The sequence below is a fragment of the Electrona antarctica genome, assembly GCF_951216825.1.
Source record: "Electrona antarctica genome assembly, chromosome: 12".
Classification (NCBI taxonomy): Eukaryota; Metazoa; Chordata; class Actinopteri; order Myctophiformes; family Myctophidae; genus Electrona; species Electrona antarctica.
Window position 1 is genome coordinate 15,150,217 of NC_136793.1, and position 20,823 is coordinate 15,171,039.

Below are 20,823 nucleotides of genomic sequence, written 5' to 3' on the forward strand. Positions count from 1 at the left end.
CCCGACGTATACTACCGTATAATGCCGGTGTCGACATGTTGTGAGCTTGTAGATCTGTTAATTTCCGGCTTTAGGCTTATACGGTGACAAATGGCAAAATTAAAATGGTTAAAAAATGGCACTGATAAAATCGCCACCCCTAAAATGTCCTCACAAGCATAGAAATACAAACGTGTGTGCGTGTGCATGCGCGTGGTGGTGGTGGTGGGGGGGGGGGGGGGGGGTACTCCACCGAGAGAGAATGACGGGAAAACAGTTTCTCGTTTTTTTTCCTCTTAAGTCACATTTCTTCCTCCTCCTCCTAAGTCGTTATGCACACAAAGCAACGTGGGACACATTACAGCACAGGGGCTTTGTTTCCCCCCCCCCCCCCGCCCCCCCCCCGCCCGTCTCGTCTGCACTCTATCTGCTGCAGCCGGGAGGGATTAGTCAGTGGATCTGAAACCCGCTCCCAAACTCTCCCCAATGTGCCTTGAAGTCAACTGCACTCGCATGACGGCTTCCTGCGTTTCCTCACTTATACACTCGTCGTCCGTGCGTGTATATATATATATATAGGCACAATGTCCCAGCGGAGCGGCGATGGCCGTCATATTCACTATTATTCACTTGTTTCTGTTTAATTTGTATAGTTGAAAAAAACTACTTTGACTGGGGGAAGAGGGTAATCGAAGTGTTACATTTCATTCGATTTTTGCGCTTGCCTTCTTGTCTATATTATAGTCACAAAGGCTAGCATGATCCCTATTCTGTGGGCAGAAAGACGCATTGCAACGAGTGCTGTAACGTTTTTGGGGACGAAGATATTTGGGGTGGAAGAGAGGGCCAGTAGACCCCCTGGGGGGGGGGGGGGCAGTAGACCCCCTGGGGGACTCCAGTCTGCTACATATACAGGTTTTAAGTGGCCGCCATATCCAGTATTCACAATGTACAGTTGGGTGCCACCGATATTGTCCCTTATCATTTGACCCATTTAGGCCTGACCTCAAAATTTAAAAAAAAATCCTTCTAAATCCTCCAGTTTTCTGAAATAAATATTTTCACGATTTTTTAAAAATAGCAGACCTACAAAGCTCATAGCGCGCCACTCGGTGGCGCGCCGCGCGCTATGAGCTTGTAGATCTGCTATTTTTCAATAGCTAAATTATAATGTTTAAAACACCAAAAGGGGTTCCCGCCCAAAATGGGTTAACTGTCCTTTTGCGCAGATCACGCAAACCTCAGCAAAAAGAAAAGGACAATATCGATGGCCTCCAACTGTATAGATTCAAGTGAAATGAGTGTGAGAATCTCTTGTGAAGATAAGCCCACATAACCACCGGCCATTTTTTGTCAACGATGATACTGACGTTTTTAGAATGGACATCCTGGAATCATCTTCTATCACATTCACAATAGCCCAAAAATGTCTGGAAAACCACTTGTACTATTTTAAAATCATACGCAGTATATGTTAATTTGTTGGTAAAGTGCACTAAAGCAGAAACAAATACTTTGAGGCGACAGTTTTCTTGTTTTTTGTTTTTCTTGACTGTCCAAAAGCTCTGCATTTTCTATAATGCCCTGTGCTGTTCTGTAAAACAATACCGTCTATAAAGAGTGGAATGATTCACAAAGTGAAATACATCAAGGGAGAGAAACGGTGAGAGAAAGATTGAGGGAAGGAGTGCTAGGGAGAGAGAGAGATGAGAAAATAGAGAGTGAGTGAGACTTAGAAAGAGTTATATAATAGTGCAATCGGATCTTGTGAGCGGTTCATTCGAGTTTCTGTGCACTGTGCGTGTGCGAGGGAGAGAGATAGCGAGCGAGAGAGAGAGAGAGAGAGAGAGAGAGAGAGAGAGACAGACAGACAGAGACAAATACAGAGAGAGAGAAAGAAAGACAGCGAGAGAGAGAGAGAGATTGAGAGATTTTGAGAGAGAGAGAGAGAGAGAGAGAGAGAGCGAGAGAGAAAGAGAGCGAGAGAGAGAGAGAGGATGGACACAGTACACAGTAGAAACAGTGTAACAGTAGATGGTGTTTGTTGCAAAGACACACCGATACCAACACTCCTATCCTTACATTACCCCTCTGTGTGTGTGTGTGTGTGTGTGTGTGTGTGTGTGTGTGTGTGTGTGTGTGTGTGTGTGTGTGTCCGCGCGCGCTTGTATTTCTATACTTGTGAGAGCCAAATGTCCCCACAGCTATAGTGGAATGAGAGAAACGGACATTGTGATGGACAGCGTTCCTGCCCGGTCGCTCCATGGTTAAAAACAGATATTTAGAGTTATGATGCGTTCACAATGGCAGATGCAAAAGATACAAAGATGCAAAGCCACACAGCATATTGTTATCGTATATTTGTAGCTAAAGTTGAAACAAGCTCAACTTTTGTGTTGCTTTGTAGCCGTTGTAGCTTTTGCAGCAGCTACAAAAGTTGGACGTATCTTTGTATGTTCATGTCGCTGCATGGCTTCCATTGAGAATGAACAGCAGACTGTATCTTTGCATCTGCCCGTGTGAACGCACATTAGGCTCAGGGCTAGGAATTCAGAGGTAATGTTAAGTAGTTAGAGTTAGACATTTAGCGGTTATGTTAAGGACTTGTTCTCGCCAGACTGTCGCCTGCCACTGCACTATAAAAAATAAAATGCAAAGACTCAAATCAAAGATCTTAAAATACATTTTCGTGAACGCCAACGGCGAACAGATGCCATGAAGCTTCCCTTCTCGGATTTCGGGCAGACGTCGTCGACGTCCGTGGAGTGGAATAGTTGTCTGGCTACGTGCGAGACTACGTTAAGGGCTTGGGGGGGGGGGGGTTCAGAGTTACGCCTTATCGGCGTGCACCGGAGTTGGTGCTCAAAACTCATGCGCAAAAGGCAGCTCCCATAATAGAAGGTGCAGTGACAGTGGCAGCACGGTGCTGATTGGACTACAGCCCGGTGTGTACGTTAAAGCTTAAAGCTGATTAGTCTGTAGTATACGTGTGTGTGTGTGTGTGTGTGTGTGTGTGTGTGTGTGTGTGTGTGTGTGTGTGTGTGTGTGTGTGTGTGTGTGTGTGTGTCTGTGCGTGTGTGTGTGCGTCAGTGTTACATTGCAGTGGACACACACCAGCGCTCCGCCCTGTAATTATCAGGTGTGAGATTTCAACCAGTTTGTAATCTCATTACCTAAAGAGGAAGGGGATCCTGGGTAATTTAGACAGGTAAGATGCTGAGCAGTGGCGGACAAAGACAAAGATACCCCCCCCCTCCCCCCCACAGTATACTGGGAGTCGATACACCTTGTCAAATATTACTAAACAAACTTACTGTAGACTATTACATCACTATAAACTAATACATGACAAATACAAGTACATAGTGAAAATGGCACATTTCCCTTTTGTACAGAGCTTTGGTGGTTAAATTATAATGCACTTTTTCCTCTTGCTAGATATGTAGTGGAGTCAAAAGTACAACATATGCGCATGTCTGTGATACAAAGCAAATGCAAATACTCGAGTAAAGTATACCGATACTGTACTGTACTGTACATCAGCGGTTCCCAAACTGTTTAGCCCCAAACTAGTGAAAACAGCAGATCAGATACAAATGGAACTCTCAAGAGTTAAATTAACATTGATTTTACAATATAAATTGGGGTCTCAGAGATAGAAATGCCATTAAATGGGAGTCCGTAGCCTGTTGCATATCAACAGGGTCCTTGAAATGAAAATAGTTGAAAATCACAGCTAGAGCTGTAAAGATCTTCTCTTATGGGGGTTTCTGGCATATATCTTCTCTAATGGGGGTCCACGGGCTGAAGGGTATCGTTTTGGGGGTCCTTGACATGAAAAGGTTTGGGGACCCACTGCTGTAGATAGTGTCAGCCAGGTAGATGCTGTGTATGCACAGCGTTATGTGAAAATAGTGAAAGCTGCTGTGTGTGCACGTAAAGGAAATCTACCTGAACAGTTGATGAAAATATGGAGGTAAATACGTTGCTACAGTATATAACAGCTATTGTGTTGTAAGGCAGCAATCACTAGCAACCGTTTGTAAGCCTATAATGTGAATTAGCTGCAGCCTATACCGTGGCATGTTTTCTTAATGGCAAAGATTAGCCAGTTTTAGCACCAGTAATCTCATTGAAGAGACTCTCATTCTATTTCTACTATTTCCATCTCTCTCTCTCTCTCTCTCTACAAGCCCAGTCGCTAGTCTGTGTGTGGTTATAAATGGAGAGATAGGCGGGCGGACATAAAGATTGATTGATAAACTGTGAGCGACACACACACACACACACACACACACACACACACACACACACACACACACACACACACACACACACACACACACACACACACACACACACACACACACACACACACACACACACACACACACACACACACACACACACACACACACACACACAGAGAGAGATAGCAGGTGAACATTAGAGCAGGGTGACAGTGTTTGGTGAGAGAGACACGCCCCCGGGGGCCTCGTTGGGAAGAGCCTCGTTAGTCAGAGTTAAATTGTAGCCTAAGGCTGTACACGCGCACACACACACACACACGCACACGCACACACACACACAGTCTTCTACAATTAGACTCAACAGCAACAAGGTGGAATGAGTCGGAAGATGAGGAGGAACATCTAAACATTGTTCTGAATTCGTTTTGTGTGTGTGTGTGTGTGTGTGTGTGTGTGTGTGTGTGTGTGTGTGTGTGTGTGTGTGTGTGTGTGTGTGTGTGTGTGAATTGGTCCGTACAGTACATGTGATGACGACTGTGTGATTGATTGTTGCGCGTCTGTGTGTGTGGTTCCCTGAGAATGTGCATGTGCGCGAGCACACACACACACACACACACACACACACACACACTTGGACTTGTTACTTACACTCAGCTGCACTCTCAGTCCTTAAGGTCAGAGGCTGCTAGAGGTCATAACAGGTCAATCAGGGGGGTGTGGTGTGTGTGTGTGTGTGTGTGTGTGTGTGTGTGTGTGTGTGTGTGTGTGTGTGTGTGTGTGTGTGTGCGCGTGCGTGTGAGAGTGAGAGAGATTGCGAGTACAGTGACGCTTGAGAGGCAGATCTGTGGCGGCAGATGGGCAAAGTGTGTGTGTGTGTGTGTGCGTGCATGTGTGCATGCATGCATGCAAGTGTGCGCGTGTGTGTGTTAGGGGGGGGGGGGGGGGTCTCTAACTCGTGGATTTTTTCCCACGCCTCTGTCTCCTTCAGCACTGGCTCGAAGACGGAAAGTTGGCGTGTGTGTATGTGTGTGTGTCACACGTGAGAGTGTGCATGTGTGTCCATGTCCGTTGCATTCGTGCACGTGTGTGCGTGCGTGCACCTGCATGTGTGTGTGTGCATGTGTGTGTGCGCACAAGCCCGCGTGTGTGAATCGATGCGTTGCACCATAGCCAGTGGCCCCCTTCTGTTCCCTCCCCGTGTCGACCAATGGCGTCGCAGCGCCATGTTCCGCGAGCAAACCGCAGCTGATCCCAGACCTGCCATCTGAGCAATTACCCAGAGTGCTTTGGGGCCGCCGCATGGCACGTCGGGTGAGCTCATGCCCTCTGACACACACACACACAGTGGGGGAGGGCGAGAGAGACAGTGTGTGTGTGTGTGTGTGGTGATGAGGAAGAGTTTGATGACGAAAACGGTACAGTGAAAAGATGGAGGATGGGCATTGTACCGCCGTAAAACCCACGACGTTCCTTTAACTCTGAGAGCGTAACGGAATGGAACCAAGCGGACCCGCAAGGGTTCCATTCTGTTACGCTCTCAGAGTTAAAGGAACGCTGAGGATTTGGACAGTGTAGGAGAGCTGTGTGTGTTTCAGCCCAGGGAGAGATGGGGGGGGGGGGGGGGGGGGGGATGGGCACACTCTCGTGCTATTATATGATTATTGTTAGAGAACAGAACGGGACAGAGAGACAGACAGACAGACAGGCTGACTGGACATTGATGTTGGTGCGCTAAACAGGATCCTATGGGTTGTGTGTGTGTGTGTATGTGTGTATGTGTGTGCGCGTGCGACCGTGTGTGCATGCATGCGTGTGTGCATATTGCACTTTGTATTATGATCATGTAACTCACCGATGATGGTGAGTCTGACTCACATGAAGATTCTAAAGCAACGTTTAAGGGACGACTTCACCACTTAACAACCTGTCTTCATATAATTTGTCCTCACTAATGTTCATGATAAAATGGCCCCATTTGTTTGGTGTGCGTCTCATAGGAGGGCTGTGGGCAGTTCAGAAACCCGTTTTCCAGTGACATCATCGTTAGGCAGATATATATATATATATCAACCCGATCGCACAGAAAATATTATATATGTACGAAATTGCAATTCCGTAGATAAACAACTAAAAGACCCAAAAGTTTGTACAAATGACACTGAAATACCTCCCCATAGACACTGAAATACCTCCCCATAGACACGGAAATACCTCCCCATAGACAATGACGGAGGGGCGCCATCTCTACCGAACTTGAGCCACGTGAAGCATCGCCGATCGAGGCGCTACGCGATGGCCGAGCGAGTCGCCGTGCTGAGCGTTGCGAGGTTCGGTAGAGCAGACTCAGCCCCGTTCGAGTTGTAAACCGATAGGCACAGAATAGTAAATAATGTAAAACCCGAACTCAACCAGCCACGATGAAATTGCACTTCAGTGTTTGTGAAAGAAAGCCACGCCTCTGTCACGGTCAAAACACTATAGTATTATATGAATGGACTTTTGGCTTTTAGTATATATATATATATATATATATATATATATATATATATATATATATATATACATATACACATACACACACATACACACTTTTCAGGAATAGAAAGCCTGCAGTTTCTACTAGCTTGGATTCTCCATCAGTGATGTCACTGGTGGACGGGTTTCTGAACTGTCCACAGCCCTCCTATGAGACACGAGTAGAAAAACAAATTGTGCCATTTTATCATGAACATCACTGAGGACAAAATTATATGAAGATAGGTTGAAAAGTGGTGAGGTCGTCCTGTAATGTAGAGTGACTCACCCCATCACGTAGAACGCTGGCATTTAGCTCTTTATCCAGAGCGACGTGCAATAAGCAAGGCACAGTGATCGCATAATGTCATCAAATGCAGAGACAGCCTAAACTATGTATAAACTATGTTCACGGACTGTAATCCAAGATCCTAGCATCAGTCTAAACAATGAAAGTCTAAACAATGAAAAAAAGGACCCTGCCTCAACATTATATGTATAAGGTCTCGGACATTTTCCTCATAGACTTTTCAAGAAGTATTTACGTAAAGACGTTTACGCCGCGGACAAAGCCAAATCGAGTTGTGACAAATCATGACAATAAACACGTTTTGGGCTGATCAAATAATTAGAAAGAAGAAAAGAAAAAGGCAGGATACAACACTTTTTATTTTGTTTTTCTTCTTACAAATTATTTGATCGATTGACCCAAAACATTGTATTTATTGTCATGATTTGTCACAACTCGAGTGGGCTTTGTCCGCGGCGTAAACGTCTTTAAATAAATACTTTTTGAAAAGGAGGAGGAAAATGAACGGGGAATTATTTTCCGGGTCTCTCGTCGTCATGAAAGGGGGCGGGACTGCGACGCTCTATAGGAGACATGTCCATTATCACAATGTTTCATGTTTCCATTTTGCACTCACTTTACGTCAGACCTTTTACTGTACACACAAGTTTCTAACACAGAGATAGTACAGCTACAAATGATGTATTGCTGCATGTATATCTACCGGTATATTACATAAAATGTCTATATTTACGCCTTTGTGCTTTGCATGGCGAGTCACATGGCGAGCCAACCGACCATGTCAAATTCTATTGTGACGGTCACACTGTACAGTTGGAGGCCATCGATATTGTCCTTTTCTTTTTGCTGAGGTTTGCGTGATCTGCGCAAAAGGACAGTTAACCCATTTTGGGCGGGAACCCCTTTTGGTGTTTTATTATGTTATAATTTAGCTATTGAAAAATAGCAGATCTACAAGCTCATAGCGCGCCACCGAGTGGCGCGCTACGAGCTTGTAGGTCTGCTATTTTTGAAAAATCGTGAAAATATTTATTTCAGAAAACTGGAGGATTTAGAAGGATTTTTTTTAATTTTGAGGTCAGGCCTAAATGGGTCAAATGGTAAGGGACAATATCGGTGGCACCCAACTGTATGATGCACAGTGCAGGTTCCACGTGAGCAACAGAGGTACCATCCTATACCGCAGCAGTGTTGATTTCAACCACTAAAACTATGACAAAAAATGTTTGTCGACTACCTTTTGTCACTGAGGAATACTGAATAAAGACAGAATTAAAACTATAAGTGATGATGACTAAAACTATGACTAAACATTATTGACAATTTCATCAACAAATAAAAACTAGAATTTTAGGGGGGGACTAGTGGAGAAGAGATCCAGACATAGTAGAACTAAAATAAGTCATTTTATGCTTGGTTATGCATGCTGAAAATAGCAGATCTACAAGCTCACGATGCGTTGTGAGTTTGTCGCTCTGGATTAAGGTCTGCTAAATGCCTAAATTGTAATTGTAAATTGTTTGTAGATTGGCTATTTTCAGCATGCAACCAAGTGTAAAATCAGGCATTACATCAAGGCCTTCCAAAATACATTTTAGCCGACTAATTAACTGTAGATTTAGTCGACTAAAACGAAATACTAAACTAAACACTAAAACGTTTAAGTTGACTAAAATGTGACTAAAACAAAATTAACGGTTTTTTTTAGGAGACTAAAACAAAATCAAAATGTCCTGTCAAAATCAACACTATACCGCAGACATTCTCTACTCTCTACACACTCTACATTATTTTACGCTTCTCAGCTACTTTTCCCGTTAAATCGAATGACGATTATCGCTTACTTTATACAATGATCAATTATCAATTAGTTCTATTAGCTGTTGCTCCCCTACATCTTAAAATGACAGAGATGTGCTTCAGTATATATCTTATAAAGAATAGTGGGATAGTTCACCGTCTGTCAATATCTTTATTTAACGTTCCCCACAGAGCAGAGTGACAGTAAAACAGTGCGTTGGTTTCAATGGGGATGGGACACACATGGGGATATATCCCATCCAGCGTGCTGCTATACGCACTACACTATTCCCAGGCGTACATGTTAATCCCAAAAAGTTCCAACGTCTTTTCTCTCTCCGCCGTCGCGGGGCAAATAGCTCGTTTCCTCCTCTGCTCTCGGCACGCAGAAGACGAACGCGGAAGACGGGTGGCGGCGCGCTGTGAGATGGAAATAGATTGTGCGATGTAGGAAATCAAAATGATTTCCTGCTCCGCGAGAGAGCCACTTAAAGACTCGGAGAAGAAGAAAAGACGAGGGACGACAAACAGAATGACTGAAATGATGGATGGCGAACAATGATCGAAAAGTATTCTCCCCCGCTGTGAGATTTCGCCACAATCGTTCAAGTTTAACCACTTGAAACCCTGGTTGACCGTGAAATCTTTTGTCGTGCTGTGGGGGAAACCTGCAATAAGGAAAAATAATAATCGTTTGATGCTGGGCCTTAAGTGGTTAACAGGGAATGTGGTGGGTAAAGTGCAGATTTTCACCCCCATAGCAACCTAAGAAAATTGCAGATCTACAAGCCCACAATGGATGCAACACGTTGTGGGCTTGTAGATCTACCGATGTGAAATTAGGCATCACTATAGCCATGGAAAAGTGAAGATAAGTTTGAGTTAAGAAGAGAAATACTCCCCACCCCCACCAAAAAAAAAGAAGAAAAAATAAATAAAAGCAGTCCTCGCAGCCTTGAGTTGCATTTGCATTTCTGAAGCATCTCGCAGTGGGAATAATTAAGTTTAGTGAATTGTATACGTTAATGCCAATATATACACTAGCTACTATATCATTGCTGTCTGGGCAGAAATCTTCTCCAACGTTTTTTTGTTTTGTTTTTTTCCTAAATTGATGCCCTACTTCATCATACAAAGAGTGTTGCACAAAAATAGCAGACCTACAAGCTCACAACGCGTTGCAATGTGACACATTGTGAGTGTGTAGATGTGTAGACATTAATTGAGCAGCCATGGAGCATTCATTGGAGTTTGGAAGCGCTCGTTGAAAATCGCCCAGCGGTCAGTCCTGCCTGTGTTTCTAAAATGGCACAAAATGCAGGAGGCAGCAGGACATTGCGTTATTGAAAACGAGCGCTTCCAAACTCTGACACATCCAAATGGACCCTTATGGGTCTGTAACTCTGAGAGTGTACAAATGGAACCAAATGAACCCTGACGGGTCCATTTGGTTCCATTTTGTACACTCTCAGAGTTAAATTAACATTGATTTTACAATATAAATTGGTGTCCCAGAGATAGTAATGCCATTAAATGGGGGTTGAGAATCACTGCTAGAGCCATAAAAACCTTCTCTTATGGGGGTCCCTGGCATATCTTCTCAGATGGGGGGGGGGGTCCACGGGCTAATAAGTGGTGTCAATTTGGGGGTCCTTGACATGAAATAGTTTGGGAACCACTGCTCTATAATATAATGATATGAAAAAGGGACGATTTTGGACACAAGGGTGCGACCCGACACCAGCAACATGGTAGCTGTACTGTACTGTACTGTAGGTGTTGATAGTTCATGACAGACTGTATACGTCACAGTTGTTCTGGTTATACATCTCACGGTACAGTAACCCCCCCCCCCCCCCCCCCCCCCCCCCCCCAGGCAGAATGCATGAAACAAACATGTCCTGTCTGCCTCTTATACAAGGCGCACGCACGCATACGCACGTGCTGTGGAGCAATACCTAGTGGTCTTAATGTGTCATTACAGTATACCTGTATATAGTGGGGGTGGACAAGCCTGTAATAGTCGTATCAAATCAGTCTTTGTGTGTGCTCGCGTGTGCACAAGCGTGTGTTTGTGTGTGTGTGTGTGTGTGCGCGTGTTCGTGTGCCTCAGCTTGTGTCTCAGCAGTGTGGTGTAGATAATTAGGACTCTATTTAGAGAGGGGGGCCAGCCCATGAAATACACAGGAGAACCACTTCATTAAAAATCAATTATTCTCTTACACGTGCCAGCAGTCCGCATGCACCTACAGTAGTCTGGGCTGTAGTCACCGCTGATGCACATGGACATCCCACGACCCGTGTATACTGACACGCACGCACGCACGCTCGCGCTCGCACACACACACACACACACACACACACACACACACACACACACACACACACACACACACACACACACACACACACACACACACACACACACACACACACACACACACACACACACACACACACACACACACACACACACACACACAAGCGCATGCTCACACGCACCATGCAGGACAGTTGGGCACTGCAGACACCTGACACACGCACTCATAAAACTACATTTGGGTCGATCGAAAAGTGGGCCGAAAAGTTTCCCTGGTTCTCACTTCTATCAGCCCTATTTTTTATCCTTCTCTTTCTCCACCCCATCTCTCTCTCTCTCGCGCTCTCTCTCTCTCTCTCTCTCTCTCTCTCTCTCTGCCCCCTCAATATCTTTGTCGTTCTTTCTAAATCCCCCTCTCACCCCCTTTCTGTCTCTCATCTCTCCGTCCCTCACGCTCTTTCTGCAGATTGTACAGTCTACATCTCTCTGCCTCTCTCTCTCTGCCTCTCTCTCTCTCTCTGCCTCTCTCTGCGCCTCTCTCTCTCTCTCTCTCTCTCTCTCTCTCTCTCTCTCTCTCTCTCTCTCTCTCTGCAGATTGTATAGGTCTCTCTCTCAGAGGATTGTACGGTCCTGATCCTCCACTTAGCTGTGAAATCGCCAGCGTTGCAGTCACACACTTACATAATAACATCAGGATAACACACACCCTTTCGCTGGCTGAGGCAGCTGTCAATCATCCAGCTCAGCCATACTGTAGGTCAGCTCAGGTCTGGCCCGAGTGTGTCTGTGACCCTGCTCAGCACCGCTCGCATCACGTAGTCTGGCTTTAGTCTGGCTTTAGTCTGGCTTTAGTCTACCTTTTAGTCTAGCTTTTAGACTGGCTTTAGTCTGCCTTTTAGTCTAGCTTTTAGACTGGCTTTAGTCTGCCTTTTAGTCTGCCTTTTAGTCTAGCTTTTAGACTGGCTTTAGTCTGCCTTTTAGTCTGCCTTTTAGTCTAGCTTTTAGACTGGCTTTAGTCTGCCTTTTAGTCTAGCTTTTAGACTGGCTTTAGTCTGCCTTTTAGTCTGCCTTTTAGTCTAGCTTTTAGACTGGCTTTAGTCTGCCTTTTAGTCTGCCTTTTAGTCTAGCTTTTAGACTGGCTTTAGTCTGCCTTTTAGTCTAGCTTTTAGACTGGCTTTAGTCTGCCTTTTAGTCTAGCTTTTAGACTGGCTTTAGTCTGCCTTTTAGACTAGCTTTTAGACTGGCTTTAGTCTGCCTTTTAGACTGGCTTTAGTCTGCCTTTTAGACTGGCCTTTTTCTGTCTTTTAGACTGGCTCTAGTCTGTCTTTTAGACTGGCTTTAGTCTGTCTTTTAGACTGGCTTTAGACTGTATTTTAGACTGGCTTTAGTCTGTCTTTTAGACTGGCTTTAGTCTGTCTTTTAGACTGGCTTTAGACTGTATTTTAGACTGGCTATAGTCTGTCTTTTAGACTGGCTTTATTCTGCCTTTTAGACTGGCTTTAGTCTGCCTTTTAGACTGGCTTTAGTCTGTCTTTAGTATGTATTTTAGACTGGCTTTAGTCTTCCTTTTAGACTGGCTTTAGTCTGCCTTTTAGACTGGCTATAGGCGGATAAATGTAATACTATGAAAGCTGAACGCTCCAAATGCATTCTCATGCATTACATCCAGACAACACCACCAACACAGTCACAAAGGAGAATATGTGTGTTGGGAATTCATCCCCGGTGCGAGTCCTAATTGTATCGCAATATTATGCAGCTACGGTATAAGCTTGCCTTAAACATGGAAGTGGGCGTTCTTTATCTTTCCCAAGTGAGGACTCCATTTGTTAGGACCACCAAACTGATATATATATTTGCAAAGAGTTTTCAAAATGTTTAGAAAATAGACAATCCAATTCATGAATACAATGTATTTTTAGAATAGTCAAAATATAAAGTAGGATTGATTGATTGAATACCTTATTAAAATGATTGTTAACAGTTATACAGGTAGTATACAGTAAAAGGTTATGCTAAAAGTATAACACAAAAAGTACCAGGGGCTTGTTTCCATTGTGGTCCAGTGTACTCAGTTCTTTAGTTAACGTGTTTGAACTGTTCCTCGTTCTGCTGGGGACCCTGTGGAGTCCCACCTCCACCCCCACCCCCAAGGACCCCCGGGGGTCCCGGGACCCCCGTTTCTTTTCAGAGAGTATAGTAATGCTCTGGGCGCCGTGGCGCTGCAGAGCCATGACATCACTTCCTCTAGAGGGAGCGCGACGGCTTAGCGAATAATGCAGTGTGACAGCCAGACGACCACCGCGAGTGGGTGGTCACCATGGCAACAGCGATGCTGTCAACACCATCTCCCCATATCCTACCTGACAGGCCCCACTGGCACACACTCACGCACACACGCACAATAGCTCCCACTTTGAACAATGTAAATGCCCACGCAAGCCTTGTGAAATGCATCCACACACGCACGCACACACATATGCACATGTGTGCGCACGCGCGAACAAATCTTTTCTCTCGGCTTCAACACAATCATTCAAAAGGGAATCATAAATAAATACAAATGCAGCCTAAGACAATACACATGCCCACACACCACCCATAAAGCACCTGGAACAATATGTGATTTACAGCATGCAGCATCTTCTATACAACAGTATAGGACAGTGTTCCTTGAGGGGGTTCCAGGTGGTCTCCAGCTAAATGATGGAGAGTTGGTAACCAAATGGACCCTTATTGATCTTTAACTCTTCAGAGCGTCCCGGGTCTATTCGGTTATATTTTACACTCTCAAGTGTTAAATTATTGTTAAACATCTGCATTACTTAATTTAGAGGAGGTCTACACATTTAGAGAGAACGTCGAAGAATAAACGTCCCTTCTGTGACACCAACTTTGCATGGAATTGTGGACAACATTTTATCCAACAACAAACAAAATATTCTTCAGTTTTGGGTCCGAGAGGCTATTATGTCTCATCAAATGGTGGTCCGTGGCTCAGATGCCGAATACATAATGGACCTTGATATGAAAAAGGTTGAAAACCACTGGTATAGACCAGTGGTTCCCAACCTTTTTCATGTCAAGGACCCCCAAATCGACACTAATTAGTGTGTGGACCCCCATTAGAAAAGATATGCCAGGGACCCCCATACGAGAAGATTTTCCCGGCTCTAGCAGTGATTCTCAACCTGTTTCATTTCAAGGACCCCCAGTTTGACATGCATTAGTCTACGGGCCCACATTTAATGGTATTTCTATCTCTGGGACCCACAATTTATATTGTAAAATCAATGTTAATTTAACTCTGAGAGTGTACAAAATGGAACCAAATGGATCCTTTAGGCTCCATTTGGTTCCATTTGTACACTCTCAGGGTTACAGACCCATAAGGGTCCATTTGGTCCCAAACTATCATTTAGCTCGGGACCCCCTGGAACTCCCTTAAGGACCCCTGGGGTCCCCGGACCCCACTTTGGGAACCACTGGTATAGACTATAGAGTAACACAACTGATAGACAGAGCTTGCAAGTCAAAAAGATCCCATAATAATGAAGAACCACATAATAAGCCCTATTTAATAGTGAAAATACACTATGTGTTGCTTAGCTCGTATATTTATTTTTTACTATTTATTTCATTTTATTTTTTATTCAAAAATAAATAATTAATAATAATAATTGATTGAAACAATTTATTTTCTGTGAGGATTTCTGAAATTATTTTGAAGAAAAATGTCGTTGTTATTGTTCTCAGTTTTTTTTTCCTACATTTGTTGAATGTTGATTGATTATAGATTATTAAAATTAATTAAAATGACTGACCCATCGTTTGGGAACCACTGGGCTGTATGCATTCAGCACATGGTAAAAGTGTTTGACGAATCGTGTGTGGAGGATTATGAAATACACGGAAATATACGTAGTAGAACATGGATGCACGTGCACATACTGTGTACACAGTATGCACGCACGCACACACGCACGCACGCACGCACGCACACACACGCTGCTCTCCAGCATTTTGTTTAGTGCTCAAATTTAGACGCTGCATAACTGTCATATCCCAAAGCACGACTGACCTGTTTACCAACTATAAATAGTTACAGCAACTTTCATCGACAACTGCGCGCGCGTGCGTGTGTGCGTGTGCGTGTGTGTGTGTGTGTGTGTGTGTGTGCACAAGTTCGCCCCAGTCCAGTGCGCTGACCCAGTTAGGATCCAGTCTGCCAGGAAGGCTTTTAACTGGGTTACCTCCACACATCTTCAACTTCACAGCACCAACCAAACAACCAACTTCATTTCACAGAACACACTGCAGTCCCCTCGCTACATCCCATAATAATAATACATTGCATTTGTTAATGCAATTTACATTTACACAGTCCTACGAAGTAAAAACATTCTAAAGCGTCTCTGTCGGGACACTTCATGTCTAGAAGTGTGACTTTTCATGATTCGATTTTAAAAGCAGCAAAAGTGGCAGATCTACAAGCTCGAAACGAGTTTGTGGGTCTGCTACTTCTGATGCTTCCGGTCTCCTAAAGAGGCGGCCCACCTACGTACGGGAAGTAAACGGGAGATGGCGGGTCTTGGTTTCCCATATGTCTTGGGGGGAGGTATAGCTGTAGAGCAGTGGTTCCCAAAACGCTTTAGCACGCGAGCCAAAAGAGACATTTGAAGTATCTCCGGGACCCAAACTACACTCTCGATGCTACGCGTTGGGCTTGTAGATCTGCTCTGTTCACTACCTCTCTTTGCAATTCATGGAATTTATTGGATTTGCTTTCATTTATTTATTTATTTGCAAAATCTTTGAATTTGTATTTACACTTTTGAAAATGAAATACTAATAATTAAAAACCAAATGCAGGAAAACATTTGCTCCCCACCCATAAAAATGGGTCCGCGTGCGACCCACAAACGGGGCCCAGCCCAGTGTTTGGGAAGCGCTGCTATAGAGACACGGGGGAATGAGTCCCGTTTTAAGGCAGGCGGAGGAGGGCAGTGGAAACAGGTGAGCAGCGGACAGCGAACCGCAGAGCTGGTGGGGGAGTGCACGGAGACAGGTGTGGAACTGGGACTGAGGTGACATTGAGTGGAATGTGGAAGTGACCGTGACCGTGAGAACACGGGGAGAGAGAAGCAGAGAGGAGAAGTTTGTTCCTCGGGGCTTTCTGTCAGAAAGAGGGGCAGTATACCCTTCTGGGTGCCTTTCTGGCCAGAAAGGGGGTGGGCGAAGCGTCAAAATGGCATTCAAAACCGTGTCGGAACAGCAGGCTTTGGTAGCTCAACTGAGGTAAAATGTCAGCTCCATGGTCCTAAGCTCACAGATTCAAATCTCAACCGTGGGGTGTACTTCTTTTTTTCTTTTCTTTTTTAACTGGGTTAGGGTTAGGGTTAGGGTTATAACAGAACATGTCCCAAAACTGTTATGTTAATGCGAGGAGGAGGGTTAGGTGTAGTTTTTGTGAGGTATACGCTTAGGTTCAGGGTTAGGTCGTTTTTGTGAGGTTAAGCTTATATGGCCATTGCCATTGACAGTGAAGGCAAAGACCAAGGAATAACTAGAAAAGGTGCCCTTCTGGGCACAGGTCTCCACCAGGAGGATAGGAGTGTGTGTGATGTTTGGCAAAATGTTTAGGAGTAATATAAACATGTTTGTTTGGGGTTTTGTGTGTGTGTGTGTGTGTGTGTGTGTGTGTGTGTGTGTGTCGTGACTTGGCCTGTTGTAGCGCCACCATGAGGCTGATTTGAAAACTGTCAAGTGGCATTTCTTTCTCAGCCTAGTGAGAATAGGCATGCAGTTTCACTGCAATCGGACACTGCGTTGAGGAGTTGTGCCGATTTGTACAAAACAGGTACAAAACGGGCTACTCCTGAAAACTTTGGAAGCCAATCGTAGCCAATCAGGATGGATAATTATGTTAAATCAAACAAATCACATGATCACATGACTATGGAGAGCATGTGTACTGATTTGCGTGAAATTTTGATAAAATCTGAAGGAGTAATACATATTAGAAAATGTGTTTTACATATGTCGGCCTCCTGGTGGCGCTATAAAGAGCAGATGTGAAAAATTCCAGGCAAAGGTTTTTCCTTGACCTCTAGGGAGTTGGCATACAAAGTTATCCACAGATCCGTGCAGTTGGAGGTAAAAACACAAATTGGTCAGTTATAGCGCCACCATGAGGCTGAGTTTTCATGATTTGCAGCATTTTGTTTGAAACTGAGCACTCCTGCGAACTCTGGAAGCCAATCTTAGCCAATCAGGATGGAGTCTGAAAAATCTGAAAGACCCGTTTTGTTGAATGGCTCTAGAGAGACTGTGTACCGATTTGCGTGATGTTTGGACAAAATCTGTAGGTGTACTGTCAAAACATTTGTTTTGCACAAAGCGGCCTCCTGGTGGCGCTATAACAGGCCAATGTGAAAACTTTGGGGCAGAGGTTCAGCTCTGGCATTCAGGGAGTGTGTGTGCAGAGTATGGCTACGATCAAGCCAACGGTGCCAGAGATTAGCTCTGTTCACAGACGGACGGACGGACACACGGACGGACGGAGTGCAAAACATACTCTCTCCCCATGCCTTCGGCCTGGTGGAGACAACAATAGACCACAACGGAAGAACATGCATGTTTTCCTGGCAGAAAGGACTGCAAGAGAGGGGGGGGGGGGGGGTCAGCCGACTGGGTGACCTGTGTGAACTATGTAGCCTATTAGACCAACACTAATGAGCTTCATCTTTATGAGATTACCTCGTTATAGATAATGCACGTCAGGGAAACTCAAATAGCTGAACCCTATGGGCCACGTTACAAAAATGGCAAGGGGCCAGCAGCCAGCTGATAAAATGACAACGTCAATGATACTTGATAACTTCTGAGGTTCTTGAGTCTGAGGTGACTTGACGTTCCGCTCCATGGTTCCGCTGTGTTGAATGAGGGCACAGTTTTGCGGATGATTATTCATGTAGGCTAATACTGTAGTAATGTAATTAAAGGGAAGATAATAACTTCAGTCTAAAACTGATTGATTGATTGGCAGGCCGGTCAAATTTACGCTGCGGGTTGTAAGTGGCCTGCGGGCCTGATCAAGTATCACTGCACTTTACATGATACGAGATGACACACACACACACACACACGCGCACACACACACACACACACACACACACACACACACACACACACACACACACACACACACACACACACACACACACACACACACACACACACACACACACACACACACACACACACACACACACACACACACACACACACACACACACACACACACACACACACACAATAAGTGTGTTTTCTACATCTGGGTATTTCATTTAATCAATACTAGTGTTGTAGTACTTGAGTCTGGCCTCAGCCTCAAGTCCGGTCTCGAGTTCACATTTGCTCTGTCTCGTCTCAGTCTCGCCCACAATTTGATTCATTTACTCAGTCTTGGACCAAGGGACTTCCACCACCGAGTCCACTCGAGTCACGAGTCTCTACAATGCAGTTAAATCATTTGATTATACCCATATTATGAGGAGCCCATTCACATTAACATTATAAGAGAGCTGTCTGGTTAAAGGACAACTTTTTTCAAGTTTTTTTCAACCAAGGCTCATGTTTTAAGTTGTTTTCGTTTTAGGGATTTTAGCTGTTTTTTACAGGGGGGCGGGGGCATTCGAGCATGGGGCTAAATATGTATTTTTTTACAAAATAGTATGGCGATTTATTTTTTTATTAGTTACTATAGTCCTAATAGACCCCAGGGAATTACATCTGGCCACAGAAGATCACAGGATCTACTGAATGTGAAGGATGCCTACTGGGGGGGCTCAATATGTCAGTTTGACACATTCAGTGCTAGATCCCGTGATATTTTGTGGCCAGATGTAATTTCTTGGGGTCTAGCAGATGACACACCTGCCTGCTCTCACATTGTTTTTATATAAAAAAAGTTTGTCTCAACTTGTTCTCGCCTACCATCGGTCTCAGTCTTGGTCTCCCAGGGGTACCCTGACCCCCTCCCACACTCAGACCCCCTCAGACTTGGCCTCGACTACAACAATTAAATACATTTGCACGTGGATGTGTAGCTTATAGGACTGAATATGGTGTTTCTGTCTGTTTTTCTACATACTGTAAACTGTATTATGTACTGTTGACCAGTTTGAACTGTATTGTATAGCCACTTCGACCCTCGCTACACCAAATCTCTTTGACCTAAAATAGCCAATCCAGATCGGCTATTTTTAGGCAAATGTTCCCAACAGAATAGTGTCGAAGCGGTTAAAGTCTGAGAGTGTTTCTCTGTTGTATGTTTTGAATCGCGACGCAAGCCGACTCATTTGTGTCATGTTCTCTTCCTGTGGTTTACTCTCCACTCCACTGCATGGACAGGTTGTCATTATGAACAATAGCCTCTGAGCCTCTTGACTGCAAGTTAAGTAAATGTATTTCACTTGAATAAGTTTCTGTTCTGGAGGGCAGAATGAATATATTGTCAATGATGGGTGGAAACCTTGTATGTCAGTCCACAGCAACCATTCCTTTTTATTTCATTATTAAAAAATAACTAAATACAAACTATTTATATATATATATATATATATATATATATATATATATATATTACGTAGCGTGAGAATTCACGGAAAAACAGAAATACGAGGTTTCTGCCCGTCAGCGACGAGACAATACAGATTGACACAAACACGCAGCTGCTCTGTTGACGTTTGAAGTTGTAGCACTTAGAGGCACAATAGTCATATTTCTGATTATTGACTTTAGTCTCTCTTTTTTTAAACTACCAAAGGTCAGTGCCGGCCCTGAGTAATTTGGTGCCCTAGGCAGGATTTTTCGTGATGCCCCCTTGAACAATGACCATGGCCCCCTTGTGTTCTAAAGTACTGTGTTTTGTTTTTTACTTGGTGGATGCCCCCCCTCCCCTCATGATGCCCCAGGCCTGTTCTGCCTGATGGGAGGGCCGGCACTGCCAAAGGTATTATTAACATTTTATGACCTGAAACTTTCCACAACCAATGACGTCCTGCAAAATGTGTTTTGTTTACGTTGCCATTATCACCACCCCAGTGGCGTTTCTGGCCCCCTGGCTGAGTCGAGATCACTAACCTCCCCACATTACTTGAGGGTAGTGATGCACCGAATATTCGTCCGCAGAAAATATTCGGCCGAAAATGGCTAAACATGCATTTTCGGCCTATTCGGTTTCGGCCCGAATAGGCCGAAAATATATCACCGAATAGTGTATGCAATTAATGCATTCAAAAGCACTGAATAAATGTTTTATGGTCCCATAATAGTGATTATTATTTAAGTTAGGGTTTTGCCATAATCATGTATTTTGCCATAATCAGGTAGATTTAACAGCATTGGTAGGAGAAAAAAAAGATGAATCAATCATATTCGGCTATTCGGTATTCGGCCAACTGTTTCCTATAATTATTTGGTATTCGGTTTCGGCCAAGAATTTCCCTTTCGGTGCATCCCTACTTGAGGGCGTTCCACATGGACTTTTTTGAAACTAGCTCCTCGCCACTCGCCCTACACACTTCCACTCGGTTTGAGCATAGATATATAAACAATAGAGACGGCACTGGAATTCCCCTCCCATC

The 20,823-nt window shown here is 44.3% G+C and overlaps 1 protein-coding gene across 1 annotated transcript in view; it reads right to left on the minus strand.

Annotated features, from left to right (window-relative positions):
• Window positions 1-275: 275 nt before the first annotated feature.
• LOC306934279 (heterogeneous nuclear ribonucleoprotein A0-like) overlaps window positions 276-20,823 on the minus strand; it is a gene marked incomplete at both ends in the record, with an annotated part of 306,611 nt that continues 286,063 nt past the window's right edge. Inside the window, one exon of the mRNA XM_079516850.1 lies at window positions 276-395. Within this exon, the coding sequence (XP_079372976.1) occupies window positions 276-395 (120 nt within the window). The remainder of the gene's footprint in view (window positions 396-20,823) is intronic.